The sequence below is a fragment of the Zingiber officinale genome, chromosome 7B (assembly GCF_018446385.1).
Source record: "Zingiber officinale cultivar Zhangliang chromosome 7B, Zo_v1.1, whole genome shotgun sequence".
Taxonomy (NCBI): Eukaryota; Viridiplantae; Streptophyta; class Magnoliopsida; order Zingiberales; family Zingiberaceae; genus Zingiber; species Zingiber officinale.
The window spans coordinates 14498778-14514248 of record NC_055999.1 but is presented as its reverse complement, the minus strand read 5'-3'; the positions used below and the strand labels follow the sequence as shown (position 1 = coordinate 14514248).

The window sequence follows — 15471 nt, the reverse complement described above, 5'->3', positions numbered from 1 at the left end:
AGTTCATAACTAGATAGCCACGTATAAATCTTGTCTGCCCATGGGACCATTCGTGGTAGAGTGTTCTCCCGCAGAAAGTGGCCACTTATAAATCCTGCCTGCCCATGGGATCCTCCGTGGTAGAACGTTCTCCTGTAGATAGTGAATGTTTACATATCCTGACTGACCACAGTACTATCCATGGTAGAGCGTTCTCCACCAGTTATTGGCTGAGGAGCTAGATAGCTACCTCATCCTGTTCACCCATAGGACCATTTGCAGTAGAGCGTTCTCCCGCAGACAGTGACTATTTATATACCTTAAATATCCACGAGATTCATTTGTGGTAGCATATTGTTGCATGTAGTCAGGGCTTGCTATATGCTTGATATATGTTAGTTGTGTATTTGTTTGTGCAGGATCTACATGTACTCCCGATTATTGATCTTACCTGGTTGAGCAGGTTAGTAGATGGTTATGTAGTTGTTTATACTTCGTTAGTGGTTGCTTATATTGACTCTCTTACTTTTGTAGTAAGTATTTCACCTGAGACTGCAGCCTTTGATCTCCTTATATATAGTATCATGCACTATCTTCTTATATCTACTGAGTATTTTATACTCACTACCCCTTACTTTCCTTTTATTTCCAGGTTAGCAGGTAGAAGATGTGTTATGTTGCTCAGAGATCCTGACTGTCAGTCTCATGTCATATCCTAGGACGGTTTTCTTGTTTTGCTTTCTGATTTATTTGTGTTTTGAATTTGTGGACTTGACATTGTATTGATTCGACTTGAACTTAGAGTTTAGCCTTGTGGCTTCTTGTATTTGCTTTGATGTTGTTGTGTCAAGATGAGCCAGCTCGCAGTCAGTTGTTTTAGTTTATATGTTTTACCTTATGTCTTCCGTTGTGTTTAATTCTAGCTGTGTGGCTGCATATTATTTTGCGTGGTTGTGTTTTTTTTTCCAGCCATGTGGGTTGTAGGTAATATAATTGTACTGCCTTGTGTCATTGTATCCAAGTTCTCTATGTTGTCATAAGGAGGGAGATATTATTTGTTTGTCGAGCAGAGACTCTTTCAGGATATGACAACCTTAGTCGCCTACGTCGCCGCTAGCTCAACCTCGATTCTCAACTTCATCTACTTTCAAGGTCACTCTAAAATAGTTTCATCTCCTCATCTTCCGATTCTGTCTACATTGTACATTCGCACATAGTTTACTTAAAGCATGTGAAGAGTAATGCAACCCCCTCATCATTAATTAGGGTCATTTCTCAGCGAATATTCCCAGGCACGTTGGCTCATATGAGGACTACGATAAGAAAATATGCAGAGAGGTTGTCCTCCTAACAACTATGTAAAAATTAAATTTCATCTTTCGAAACCTTGGACCAGATTCTGTTATTCTCCATCTTCCACATATCACCTAAAATAAACGCTAACTTACCCATTCGAAGTAGTCCCGGATCCATTCTAGACTCGTTCGTCCTCATCAGCCGTCTTCGGAGAGATAAAAAAACACGTGTTTACTAATCACAAAGTCTTGAGCTTGCGTGCCCAAAGAGTTGATTGACACCTATCAAACTGCATTTTCCAACCCTAACCTAATAGGAAGAAATGGACAAGGACATGCATGACAACGAACATATTACTAGAGCTCATCAAACTAAAAATCCAATTGAAACCGCGTGCGTGAGTATATTTAAGATATATGGATTTGAGCACGTTGAAATCTACGGTGTAGCATGGGGCAAACATAAACAAAATGTTACCTTTTAGGTACGCTAAGTTATGGTCTATCCTATCTATTAGTTGTACTAAGTACAATCCTTAATTTATTAACAATATCCCTTTCCCTGGATCTTGGGTGAAATATACCATCACACAAGTCTATCCCCATTATTATTAGATCATCCACGACTCGTGCAATTAAAAATTCAAACTCCCTAAACCCTAAAATCACCAAAATAAAGATTATTAATTTCCTGCTACAATCTCCATGACCCATACTCCTGATCCATTAGCCTAACCCTATGACTCCATTATCTAATCAACTATTGCTGATAAATAAAACTTCAACTTCTCTACCTCTATATATTGCACTGCAAGATGCCCTTTGTTGATTATCACTTCACTGCGGTACTCATAATGTCATCGATGACAGGTCTCGTCTTGTTCTCCTTATTACTCTCAGGTTTCAGTTCCTCCTTTGCAGATGTTGCCATGCACGAGCGGTGGATGGCGCAGCACCGGCGCATTTATAAGGACGCGTCGGAGAAGGATCGGCGATACCATGTCTTTAAACGCAACGTCGATTACGTCGCCGCCGCCAACAACAACGCGAGCCGCATGTACAAGCTCGGGCTCAACCAGTTTGCTGACTTAACAAATGATGAGTTCATGGCTCTGCGTGCTGGATCGAGGCCGAATGGAGCGAACACGGCAGCGGCGTCTAGAAGCTTTGGGTCCGACGGCAATGCGTCGGCGTCCGTGCCTGCCGCCGTGGACTGGCGGAGCAAGGGAGCAGTGACTCCGATCAAAGATCAAGGAGAATGTGGTAAAACGAAATAATTAATTAAAAATTATATTAAAAGACAGATTAAATGTCCCGAAAAAAAAAAAGGCTGCTATAGTTCAACAATTAATGTCGTTTTGTCAGCATGCTGCTGGGCCTTCGCAGCAGCGGCAGCAACAGAGGCCATCATCCAGCTCCGAACCGGCAAACTCATCTCTTTGTCGGTCCAAGAACTAGTAGACTGCGACGTCACCGGCAAGAACAACGGGTGTGACGGTGGCACCATCGACGGCGCCTTTGACTTCATCGTTCGCCGCGGCGGGCTGACCACGGAAGCAAACTACCCTTACACAGCGTCAAACGGCAACTGCAACCCGTCACTAGCGGAGAAGCCAACGGCCGGAATTAGGGCCTACGTGAGAGTGCCAAACATCGGCGAGTCGTCGCTCACAGCGGCGGTGGCCAGGCAGCCAGTGGCGGTCGCAGTCGACGCAGGTGGGCTGGACTTTCAGTTCTACTCGAGCGGCATATTCACCGGGGAGTGCGGGACGGAATTGAACCACGGAGTGATAGTAGTGGGCTACGGAAGGACGAAGGGAGGAAACAAGTACTGGATAATTAAGAACTCGTGGGGCGTGTCATGGGGTGAGAAAGGGTACCTGAGGTTGCAGAGAGATGTTGGCGCCACTGAAGGGCTCTGTGGCATTGCCTCCTACGCCTCTTATCCAACAGCATGAGTCATATATAATGGAACTATACCTTGACCACAATGCTTACAATAAATATAGTGCCAACAAGTTTTATATTGTCCGATGAATAATATACATTTTATCAGCTGAACAAACTCAATTCGGGAAGGAGCACCTATAAAATACAAACCAATAAACAATGATCTTGAAGCTGGTAGTTCTGTCGAAGGAAGAACTCATACATGCTCTCTCACTGCTTCAATTGATTGCCATAGGGAAAAAGAATGGTTCCAGCAAAGTGTGTTCATATTAATAACTTTAATCAATCATTGGTAGCAGCAGCTAGACGTTGGTGCCAAAGAGTGACTTTTGATACCTCTACATTCCTGTGATGGTTCTTCTCAAGCAGCCATCAGATATTTTCTCTATAGAGTTTTTTGCCTAGAATCTTTCCCCTTTGTTTCGATGCACTTGCACTTAGAGGGCTCTTTTCTTTATGGTCATTGTCGAAGTGTTCTGACTTTTCAAATCTTTTCCTTCGCTTGGATGCGCTTGCACTTCGGCTACTCTTTTCTTTATTATCACTGTCAATGATTTCTGGCTTTTCTCTTCTGTCTTGCCAATGTTTTGATTTTGAAAATCTCTTCCAGGATGGTATGCTGTCGTTGTTGTTGTTCAGCTTCTCTCGTGGCAGTGGCTCATCGTCGACCAATTGCCAGTTATACACATCACCTCCATTCTCAAAACAATGCGCTTCCATCATTGATTTATCAGCTCCTGAGAGAAGGTTGTTAAAAGTCAGTTGTCCATCACCAGCCCTTTTGCGATCAAAAAGGACTGGATCTGGACGTATGATGTTCCCCAAAATGCCACTTTCTGGACCCAACCGCATGATGGCCTTCACATCTGTTAATGTAGAGTAAGCCGCTGCAAATGCAGATCTAACCTGCAGCAAGATAGAACATTTAGCCAGAGTTGGCAGCTTTGAATAATCAAAAATGTTTTGCCCACAAGTCACTACTGAGAAGAAAGAAATGCAAGGTTATGAGCATACAAAAATAATTCTCTATATATTTGAGATGTATAATATGTAGTTCATTTATTACCCCACTGAAATTGGAGAAAAGCATCTCGATCAAAAACAGAGCTTACCATAAAGTAGTTGTAGGAATTCTTCGCAAGGTCATTGTCTGGTGCCTAATTCAGTTTAATTCAAACAGACAGAACATCCATTAGTACAATAACCACGACTAACAAATAACAACAAGAGTGCAGCTGAAAAAACACCTGGGGATCCTCGATGGATAGCAAATATGATCTCTCCGAGTTGAAAAACCTATGGGAACACATATCAGTCTTGGAATGCACATTGGCAAAAAAACAATGAAGTCTATATTAACATCGTTTTGCACAAGGCAATGGTACCCTTTATCAGTCTTGGAGAAAAACACCCTTTTGGAGTTGCAAGATATACCAACATTGCTAGTGTTCAATTTTCTTCCAAAAAACTCAAAGAAGCCAACCTATTCAAGGAAAGAGGTGGAAAATCATGAGAATTGAAACATTGTGTTTAATTGTCTATCTAGAACTCCAAAGTTTGGTAAATGGGACTATATGAATTTTCAAAAGTGAATATTTCATCATGAAGATGGATTTAATCTTAACTTTTGGAACTAAACAGAGAACCATGACAAATATACAACAAAGCCCCATGTTACACATCTGCAATTCTCTTTAGAAACCTGCACATTAAATCTTAAGGAGCATGTGTTCGGTACAATGTTAGCCTATGTGGAAAGATATTTGATAGTTCAAGAATGTCTTTAAAAAGTAGAAGTGATTTCTTCGTCTATACAAAGATTTAGAGCAAAGGGCTCTGTATGAAATAGAGTAAAGCAACTTGAACATCCTTTCATATGGAAGCGCCTGTATCAAAGAAAAAGATGAGCAGAAAACCAAAAGTATCAGTGGTAGAGGCTAGTCATATCATGGTCTTCATGGTCCTTTTGTGGAGTTCCTCATTCATGCAGGAACTTGAACATTTCCATCAGAGATTACAAGAATAAACAGACATAACAGCGCTGCATCAACTTTCCCAAAATCATGAATGCTTTGATCCATTATGAGGAAACAGGAGCACATAATTAACTCCAGCACATGATCATTATCTCATATCTAATATACATGTTATGTTACCTTAGGTTATAAGTTATCATAATATATGCGTTCATTGTTACTGCCTCATATGAGAGCAAGTATGGATACACTTATTTGGATCACTTTGGCAATGAGCTCAACTGCCCTGTTCTTAACAACAGATCAATGAGTAATAAGCATCGACTCTAGAGGTGGAGAGCCATAGATAGCGCCCTCCTCCTTAAAGGATTACAACTTGATAGCCTGAATCACTTCTGTGTTTGGAGATGTGATCTGTGCAGGCCTGAGGAGACCCATGCGGCAATAACAGAGGTGGAACAAGGAGGCGAAGGAATCACACGGTTGAGGCCATCACTATAACATGTTATGAATCAAGGCCATTCAAGAATAGCCACGTGTTATGTAGAGGGAGAAGTTGTGTGGAACAAGGAGCAGAAAAACCATATTGTGTCAGGTTTTTCTGTTATGGCATAGATGGTAACAAAATTCTCTTGATTGCGATTGTAGACATAGGTACTCTTGAGGAAACACAAACATCTATGTGACTGTAGATATAGGAACTCTTATTGAACCACATGAATCTATTGTCTCCCTTTCTTGTCGTGCATTATTCCCTCTTGTCATTCTCCTTCCTTGCGATTATTCTCTTGTTTCCACAACACATGGAACTGTTTTTCTCCCAAATAGAGAAGCTCATGGTCCGAGTGATCATGAACTTTTCCCTAAAGATATGACTCAAACACACACCTAATAACTAAATACATCATGTGAGACTACACTGACAACTATACAACTAAGTGCTTACATGGCAATGGCAGCATCTAAGTTTAGAGGTCATCATAGCATGTAGCTTATTATCATCACCATGTCATGATTGTGTTGTTGACAAAGGCAGCATGAATATATACTTTCTTAGATGGAGGAGTTCAAGCAGTTAATAATCCCACTCATACAAGATAGTACTATAATAGATATTGTAACTCATTCTAAAAAAAATATGTAGTATTTTCATAAAGATTGAATACTTTACTGCCATATTAATGAACTCAACGTTGATCATATAAACATAAATAAATGAAAAAAGTGAATGAGACAACAGGAAACATATTAGTGTAAGTCATACCAAAAGAATGCCCAAATTATCTTCCATATGACAGCGGGAACTGTGTGAATCTAATCCACTCCAATGCATCTACAAAAGTGACTATCAAGAATTGGATGAGTTCAATAATGAATCCACAAGAATAATGCACTATTTACCTGTAAGTACACTATTAACATCACAAGAAGTGCATAAGAACCAATACCACCTGAATAAACCTGTGAAAAGTCCAAAAACAGTATCAAGACGGTGCATCCCCTATGATATGAAATAAAATCCCTTGGTTTGGTAGAACATAAAAAGTTTATTGTTGGCTAGCTTTAATTGATGAGGAAGACTTGCAGCATTATGAATGAGCAAGCCGCACGAGGTTGGTTACTCTATCTACTTGTTCAATTGTAGTTCAGTTCAATAAATGATTAGTAGAACATAAGTAGGAGAATTCATTGAACATGACAGAACCTCATTCAGTTCCCTTTGCTGCAGAAAAACCTTCAGGACTAAGCACAATGGTCTTAAAGGAGGCAGTTTCTGCACAGCATCCTAACCAAGCAGAAAAAAAAATAGTTCAGCAAGCTAGTGGATACCAACGGATCTTTATGAAAAACATTGTGCCAACTGGTACTTAATTAGCTAAAATAAGAAAATCTTAAGCTTCTAGCACACTAATTCCTAATAAACAATACCATTGCCATATTTTTGTATGAAGATCTTCCAATGACTAGGACTAAATGAGGAAAAATCAAAAAAAAAAAGTGAAAGAGGAGCAAGTGGGAAAATTCCTTGATGATACATTAGACAGTCTTTGGCCTTTAAGCAACGTCAATAGCAAGGACAAATCCTGTCCATAAACCCTAAATCATGTCTTAAAAGTGAATTAAGGCATCTTGTAACAACACTACACAATGGGAATGTTATTCCTCAAATGTGCAATTTATGTATTTGAATTCCAAGTTTCAGGATAGTATATGTTAAAAAATCACCTCAGAGCTTCTTAGCAGTTAACAAATATTATGCATCTTAGGTTTCAGAAGTGAACTTCTTGGATGGACTCCTCTGCTCAAGCAAAAATCTACACCTGAACTAGGAGAGACCCTATATCATTCAGAATGCTCTGCTTCAGTGAAATCTCAGTCAAGGTCCTTTCTTATTGAGCTCCATAATATTGAACTGTGTGATCCACCCAAAAATTTATGATATATTTTTATGGACTCAAAGCACTGTTCTAGTTTATTTCAATGTGTCTTTTGAAGCATTGGTGGTATTGCTAACTAAGCTGATAAGCAAACTGGGCAAGTTAAACAGGAGAGAAACAATGCAGGGAAAAATCATGAAGATTTTGAAGTTCTTCGAGATGTTGTCACATACTAATTAGTGTTTCGAAGCAAATGGCCAGTATAAATTTTCATTGCTGACCTAGAAAATTCCTTTGATAACTTTGTGGATTATATATGTAAGGAAGCAAAGATAAAAGAAAATCTTGAGCTTCTACTCTAAAGTTGTATGCACCTACTACCAGACAGTTGGAACTTGATATTCATACGCCATGATGTTTTTGGCAATATTAGTTGCATATTATTACCCTGGCAATCTACAGCAAACCTGTTCCCTTTCTGTAGCTGACTCAGCCAAATATAAGCAGCTTTTCTAAACCTTTGTTCAAGATAAATAAAAAAAGCATATGATTTACCCAGTGATGTTCTTTTCAATTACCTTCATATAATCAGCAGCTTTAGGTCCATTATCCACATCAAAACTGAAAGAATAACCAAACCTAAGATTTAAGTGTTAATTATCCAAAACAGAGAGAAAAAGGAAGAAGAACTAGTATAATTAATCTAGCATGAAATAGCAAGGATTATAATACCATAAAAAACTATTGGTTATATAAAGAATTGGTAAAAAGAAGATTGAATAGCATTAGTCTGATTGTGAATATGAAATTCTTGGTCAGCCCTAAAGATAGACTGATTGTGAATATTCTTAAACAAAACACTGTAAAACCTATTACCACTGACCTGTTCCAAAGAGAATAAATATCAATCAGTTCTTTTCCACAGCTATTTGCAAGGAAATCATAACAAAATGAAGCCAAAATAGTAATGAAGAACTATGAAGAACAAGATGAATAGAGAAAAAGACCCACAGCCATTACTAACCAAAATTTTAGAGATTTATGTTACAGAGGAGTGTATAGAAACAGAAATATTAGTTAGCTGAAATTTCTTCTCTTTCCCAAACAAACAGAATTTAGAGAAAATTTTAAACCTGATATCAAAAGCTACACCACTTTTCTTCTCCATGAATTTTATAATTGGGATTCGAGCCTTTGCTATAACCTAAGAAGAAAACAAAGAAAAAAAATGTTAATCCTTGTATTGGTTCTTCATGCATTAGCAATTTTAATCTGTTTTTTCAGAAAATTTTGAGGATATAGACCACACACTCGTATTGATGCTTAGTGCATTAGCCTATAACTGAATTCAAAAGAAATTTCAACAATATAATCTACCTGCACTTTTTTAGCAACACTTCTTTGAGATAATGCTCTTGCGAGAGCATAAAGCCCAATTTGTGGAGTCTTCACCTCTGAATCAAGAACCACAACCTAAGAAAAAAAGTTAAGATAGTCAAACTTAAGAGGCATAGAAAGTGGTTCAAGCTTAAATACTGCAGAAATAAGGATATCATCCATCACAAAGGTATATTGTGTATCATGTGTAGGGGTGCAAACGAATTGAAACATGTTCGTGAGCTTTTCGAGCCGGCTCGAAAAATATTTGATTTGTATTCGAATTATAGAATTCAAGCCGAACTCAACCATGTTTGATAGTTTTTTTGAACCAAATTTGAACCTATAATATTTTGTTCGATTGTTCACAAGCCACTCACGAGCCGAATTCAAATTGAACTTTAATTATTTTTATACAATTTTAATTTAAATATACTTAAATTAAATTTCAAATAATTCGAATCAAACTCGAATTTAAGGCATTTTGAACTTTAGTTTGATTCTACTCGAATTAAGTTCAACGATTCGAACCGAACTCGAGCTTGAATCCTATTTCGAATCGAACTCGAGCCAAAATTATTGGTATTTTTGAGCTTCGAATCAAATTCAAATATCATATATATTTTTAGAGCTCGAACTCAAATACCAATATTTCATAGCATTCGGCTCGTTTGCACCCCTAATCATGTGGGGCTAAAATGTTTACAAGTTAGCAATAAAGGTAATTTGTAGCAGTCAAATAATTATTGTAAATCCCAAAAGATTGAATTCATGTAAATGGTCCTTTTCCTGCCTAAGAAAATTTTGGAAAATTCCTAAAAAGACCTCAGCAGTTTGCATGAAGGGTGGATAAATGTATCCAGAAAGATAAAAGCAACTAAAAAGCAACAAATGCAAGATTTGAAGAAAAAGTCACTGATTATCTTCTGAAGGGACAATTGAATGAAAAATAAAATCCAAGAAAAACGACAAAGAAGACATGCCCCACCTTTGGTTCAAATATGATCCTCGGTACCAAGATTTAATTCCTTAATACACAAGATATGTGAAGCTGTAACTTCAGAAATTGCAATACTTAACACCAGTACGCTAACATTTTGCAATGCAACATCATGTGATGCAAAATTTAACTTTATGAAGGCAAGAATTAATCACTATTAGATTGTCAAGCATGAAGCTCAAAACACATTTACAAAAGTAAAAAAAATCTAAAATAAGGCAATTCCTATCAATCGAAGCAACAAAAAAATTACAAGTTACATACTGACAAATAATTTCTAGAGATGTAAGACTTACATCGATATCACTTGTTGGAAGGTATAAACCTGTCCTAAATGATCCAAAAATTTCAACCTAGATTACATGGGAAAATGCAAATAAAAGCAATTCAGATATCTCAATATCAATTGAGCAATTCTGCTACAAGTTAGAAAGAAAAAAAATGAACATACTCTGCAGTGAGGCCAGATATTTTTTATAATGTCAGATATGCATTGCGCAGCTGCACTTCGTGAGGCCTGTTCCTCTGGAGTTGGTGAGATGAAATCACAAAAATCAAGTATCTCTGCAGAAATCAAATAGCTGATATCAGTGCAATGGTTGTAAAATTTGCATGAAATTTAAAATATAAATACCAATGATTCGGAAAATAACCATAGCAATGCGAAAGGAATTCAATGAACCAGTTATGAGGGTAGGGGAGAATTTGACTTCAAACTTGATTCAAAGTATAACCTAGTAGATAAAAAAAACATGCTAGCACAGAAAAGGTAATCTTTTTGACAACATATAGTAGAAAGCATTGACTTCCAAATCCTCAAAGTAATAAAAAATACATAGTCAAGAAATTATTCAGAGCCACCTATCAAGGAAACTGAAATTTTTACCATTGAATCTAACCAGAAACATAATAGCAAGTTTGATTGTTATACTAGCCAAGTCTCAAAGCTAACATTAATACCACTCTGATCAAGGTCCAAAGCCCAGAACTTCAACCAGAGTAGTACCAATCGGATTGCATAGTGAGGCCAGCTTATATGTCATATGCAGGAAGAAAATTGATTGGCATAGATAAATGGCTAGTCATTTGACAATTACCAATTCAAAGACTCAGCACAAGTTTAGTCACTGAAACCTTTGGGCTGCAAAACATTTCTATTTAACTGCCAAAAGACTAATTTATGAGATAATTAGCATACATGCTCTTCAATTAGCATACATGCTCTTCAATCAGCATGAAGCTCTGATGTTCACTATGCTATTCCTAGGGATGCCTTCACATTACATGTCTTTTTGATATCTTCTTGTAATGTGAATTTGCCTCGCATGACTTCAGATCTCCAATATTTTTCTCATAGTTATACTACCCTTCTGAATCTAATTAGATTTAAATAAGATAATGGTCACCTTCTCACAATGTGCTATGTTCTCCCTGACCCAAGGTTTCTTTTCAAATTTGCATCAAATGTCTCAAACCTCTTCCACCTAGTCAAATATGCTTAAACAAAATTCAAATATCAAGTTATGGACAATGCATTACCTTCTTCAGATATGATATGTAATTATGTATGATAACATATCCAAACCCAATTATCTCCACACTGTATTGTATACCAATATACAACAATAATGAACAAAGATATGTAACATGGATCAGCCCAAACCTACTCGACAAAGAGAATGCAAACCTATATGATACAAGAGAAAAAAGTATACAGAAACCTAGACAAGCCAATATCCACATTGTATAGAGAAACAACCATAGTGTTTAATATCTACAGAGCAAACTCTTCTCTACAGTCTCTAGGAAAATTTGTAGGAAAGCTACTCGAAAAATTGGGACTAGAGAAACTTGGGACAAAACACTATATACAGGTTTCAACCAACTTGTGCCTATCGGACAAGAAGTATAACTTGTTTATGCTCACGCTGTCACGCATGCACGTGCAAATGATCTAGGCTGCTTGATTAAGCTAGGTATGAACTGATCTACTTGAAAGTTCACCAATATCCAACTCTGATGAAACTCTACAAGGTTGTGTTTACATTGATGGATCAGAATAAAAATAGAGGAAAGGATGACAGAAGAGAAGAAACTTTGTTGTTTAATAGAGTTAAGAGATAAAAAGAAGAGAAATAGAAAAGAATCAATGGCCACTCCTTTCCATCAAATTTATTCCACTTTAAAAAGAGAGAATATGAGATAAAACTCTCTTCCTATGGTCTCCTCCAAAACAACTGAAGCATAAACTTTGTTGTTTAATAGAGTTAAGAGATAAAAAGAAGAGAAATAGAAAAGAATCCATACCCACTCCTTTCCATCAAATTTATTCCACTTTAAAAAGAGAGAATATGAGATAAAACTCTCTTCCTATGGTCTCCTCCAAAACAACTGAAGCATGTCTCTAGCCTCTATCTCGTTCTTCACTCAAATAAACATCAAAAGGAAAGATTAGCAATTTCTGCTTTGCTTCTCCACCGAAATTGAGACAGCATAAGGTTTTTGTATATTTCCAGAAGGTGAATATTGAACTTGTAAGCTACAAACTAGGTAACAATTAAAAGAAAATTGATTGAAAAAAACTAGGTTTGAGAGTGTGCAAGTATGGTCATCTAATCTGATAGCTCTGAACATTAAAACAATATTGAAGTACGAGGCCAACAAGCAAAAAAAGACAATAAAAAATATGATTTTTTCCATCCTGCAATTTCCTTTGAGAATATATTTTATAGCATGGAGGAACCCCAATAGCCATGAGCATAGACAAACCAAAATCCCACTAAAAGAACAACAACCAACAATCATTCAAATTTTTTACCCTTGTGGAGCTGGAGCATGGGGCTCTTGAAGCGACAGCCAGCACGAAAGCAGGCTAGCTCAGAGACTCGGCCATGATCGGCACCTACGGGCGCAGGCACAGATGCCAACGGAGGCGTCTCGAGAGGCGCAGGTAGCTCGAAGGTCCTGATGGGATCGAGGGATAGGTAGTCGGTGGCAGCGACCTCAGAGAAGGAACCGGCTGAGGAGGTGATCTGATTCCGAAAGATGGAGTACGACTCGGTAGGGTGTGGATCGACCTCGGGAGAGTAGGCGAGGGAGCAGACGGTGTCGTACAAGAAGGCCCCGCTTTCGCCCATTCCCGCCGTCTGCTGTGCAGGAAGCGAGGCCAAATCCGTGGATCGAAGAAGAGTTGCAGGGCGTCCCAGGCGGCGGCGGCGGTGGCGGCGGCAGAGATAGTTTCCTGTTCGAGTACCCTGGTCGGTTCGCGTTTTAAGATTTAGTCTTATTTTCCAAATTTCATGCCCTAAAAGAAAATTGTATTTTATAAATTTCGGTTATTCTTAAAATATGCGTAACCGATAAATTTCGGTTATTCTATTTTGATATTAAATATAAGATAATTTTTGAAATTTATTACACAATTAATACGACACATTACAGTTTTGCAGTCATTCTTAGTATTGATACGAGTTCTTTTAATAGAATTTTCCAATTTAAAATTTTTATCAAAACGTGTTCCTATTCTATTCTTTGTTGTTGTTGTTTTAGTTCTACAAAAGCATTTCCTTGACACTTTTTGAAGATTTAATAATTATCTTTATTTATTGTTTTAGAATGTTTGAGTTTGCATTCTTATTTATTAATTAGATATAGAAAATTCGAATGAGACTACAGTTAAAAAATATATATAGCTATGGAAAATTGGAAATACAACTCTTTTAAAAATAAGAAATGGTCTTGACAGTTTTGAAATAAACTCCTCCATACACTTTCTTTTGTTTCAGATAATAAAAAAGTAATTTTTTTCCTATCCATTTTTTAATAAAAAAAAAACTTCGCCTCTATCTCTTTTCTCTATAGATACTGGTAATTTGAATAACGAAATCTATTTATTTAGAGTTCTGAATTATAAATAAAAATGAATGAATTTTTTTATGTGACAAGGATTAAGGCGATTTACTCGCTCACGTCATCGCTCTCATCATCCTTGTCAATCCATCCCTAAATCAATAGAAAAAAAATAAATCAAAAAAAATAAATCACAAATAATGATCACATGTCTTAATCATTGACCATCCAAAAGGAAAGGACACGATGTTTTAATTCTAGTAGCAAAAGATGAATATATTTTAATCCTAGATAAATTATCTAAGGGTTGATTTTTTTAGTACATTTAAATTTACTAAAAATAAATAATTAATTTTATATTAAAAAAAAAGAAAAGTTTAATGGCCATCTCCTTCGTTGCGTCATTTTCCAAATTTTAGCAGCAATTGGATCGAATGATGATCGCAATGTTGTTGTGGTTGAGTGGATCATGCTTTACACTGGATATGATGCAATCAAACATGACGCACGACATTGTTCATATTTCAAAAGAATTAATATAATTACAGGAAAAGCATATAATTAAAGAAGAGAATATATATAATCTTTAAAGAAAAATGGCCTCAGGAAATTGGTCCCAGAGCTCTCGCCTCCACCCGCATATTGTTGGACAATGAATGAATATATATGGCATTTACCCGATCGAACTGGAATTTTGATCAGAAAATTCCGATAATCTATCCATTAATTTATCCTTACCGCCGATTAGATCGAGTCGCGGGGTCTCTGGTCGTCGATCGCCGCCGCGGAAGCTCCGGCGGGGAAGGAAACGCCGGGCGGGAAGTTGAGGAGCGCCTTGGCGCCGCGCATCCGGAAGGCGGCGCGGTCGTAGGCTGCGGCGGCCTCCTCGGCCGTGTCGAAAGTGCCGAGCCAGAGGCGCGCGCCTTGGCGGGACGAGTCGCGGATCTCCGCCGCGAACTTGCCCCAGGGCCGGCGGCGCACGCCGCGGTACTTCCGGGCGCGAGGCTGGGGGGCGGCGCGAGCTCTGAGGAACATCGGGGGGAGAGGCGGAGTCGGCGTGGCTGCGGATGGGGCCATGGACGAGGCCTCGCGGAGGACCTCGAAGAGGATCATGTCCTGGGAGTCGTTCTCGTTGAGAGGTAGCTGCTGCTGCTGCTGATGCTGCGTCTGCTCCTCTTCTTGCTTGATGGGGTGGCGCATCAGATTGGGGGCCATGGAACTTGTTGAGCGGAGAGAAGGTTGTGGGTGGAATTGGTATGAGGTGAATTAATGGATGGGTGGGAGAAAAGGAAAAGCGGCCCCGCTCTGCCTTGCTACATGTCTTGGTTCAACGCCCCGAGGTAAGAGGCGTGCTAGAATTGCCTACCTTTCGGAGGATGATATTGTTCATCCCAGGCAAGCGACTGTCAGCCCTGTGATAAGATATGGTCAGTGTTTTGGGACGGTCCAATAATTACTACATTAAATATTATCAACATAAAATTTAAAATTTAAATTTTAATAATATAGAAATAAGTATTTTCTTTATATATTAATCATTATTTTAAATATTAATAATCGTCCATAATTTATCTCTTCCATATTGATCTTGAAATAAATTGATGAATATCAAAAATAAATATATTCATTTTTTATCATCACTAAATAAGATACTAAATAAATTGCTG

The 15471-nt window shown here is 38.0% G+C and overlaps 3 protein-coding genes across 3 annotated transcripts; 1 reads left to right on the top strand and 2 right to left on the bottom strand.

Annotated features, from left to right (window-relative positions):
* Window positions 1-2129: 2129 nt before the first annotated feature.
* On the top strand, window positions 2130-3339 carry LOC122005381 (ervatamin-B-like). The gene is made up of 2 exons (XM_042560407.1): window positions 2130-2537; window positions 2640-3339. The coding sequence occupies exons 1-2, from the start codon at window positions 2138-2140 to the stop codon at window positions 3230-3232; spliced, it is 993 nt and encodes a 330-aa protein (XP_042416341.1). The 5' UTR covers window positions 2130-2137; the 3' UTR covers window positions 3233-3339.
* On the bottom strand, window positions 3237-13241 carry LOC122005380 (terminal nucleotidyltransferase 4B-like). The gene is made up of 13 exons (XM_042560406.1): window positions 12774-13241; window positions 10407-10519; window positions 10252-10308; window positions 8956-9051; window positions 8712-8782; window positions 8157-8199; window positions 6906-6986; window positions 6602-6661; window positions 6465-6533; window positions 4610-4707; window positions 4472-4520; window positions 4337-4381; window positions 3237-4130 (listed from the first exon to the last, which is right to left on the bottom strand). The coding sequence occupies exons 1-13, from the start codon at window positions 13090-13092 to the stop codon at window positions 3597-3599; spliced, it is 1635 nt and encodes a 544-aa protein (XP_042416340.1). The 5' UTR covers window positions 13093-13241; the 3' UTR covers window positions 3237-3596.
* Window positions 13242-14343: 1102 nt separating this feature from the next.
* LOC122003585 (pathogenesis-related genes transcriptional activator PTI5-like) lies at window positions 14344-15189 on the bottom strand. The gene has a single exon (XM_042558678.1). The coding sequence runs from the start codon at window positions 15017-15019 to the stop codon at window positions 14549-14551; it is 471 nt and encodes a 156-aa protein (XP_042414612.1). The 5' UTR covers window positions 15020-15189; the 3' UTR covers window positions 14344-14548.
* Between the last annotated feature and the right edge of the window lie 282 nt (window positions 15190-15471).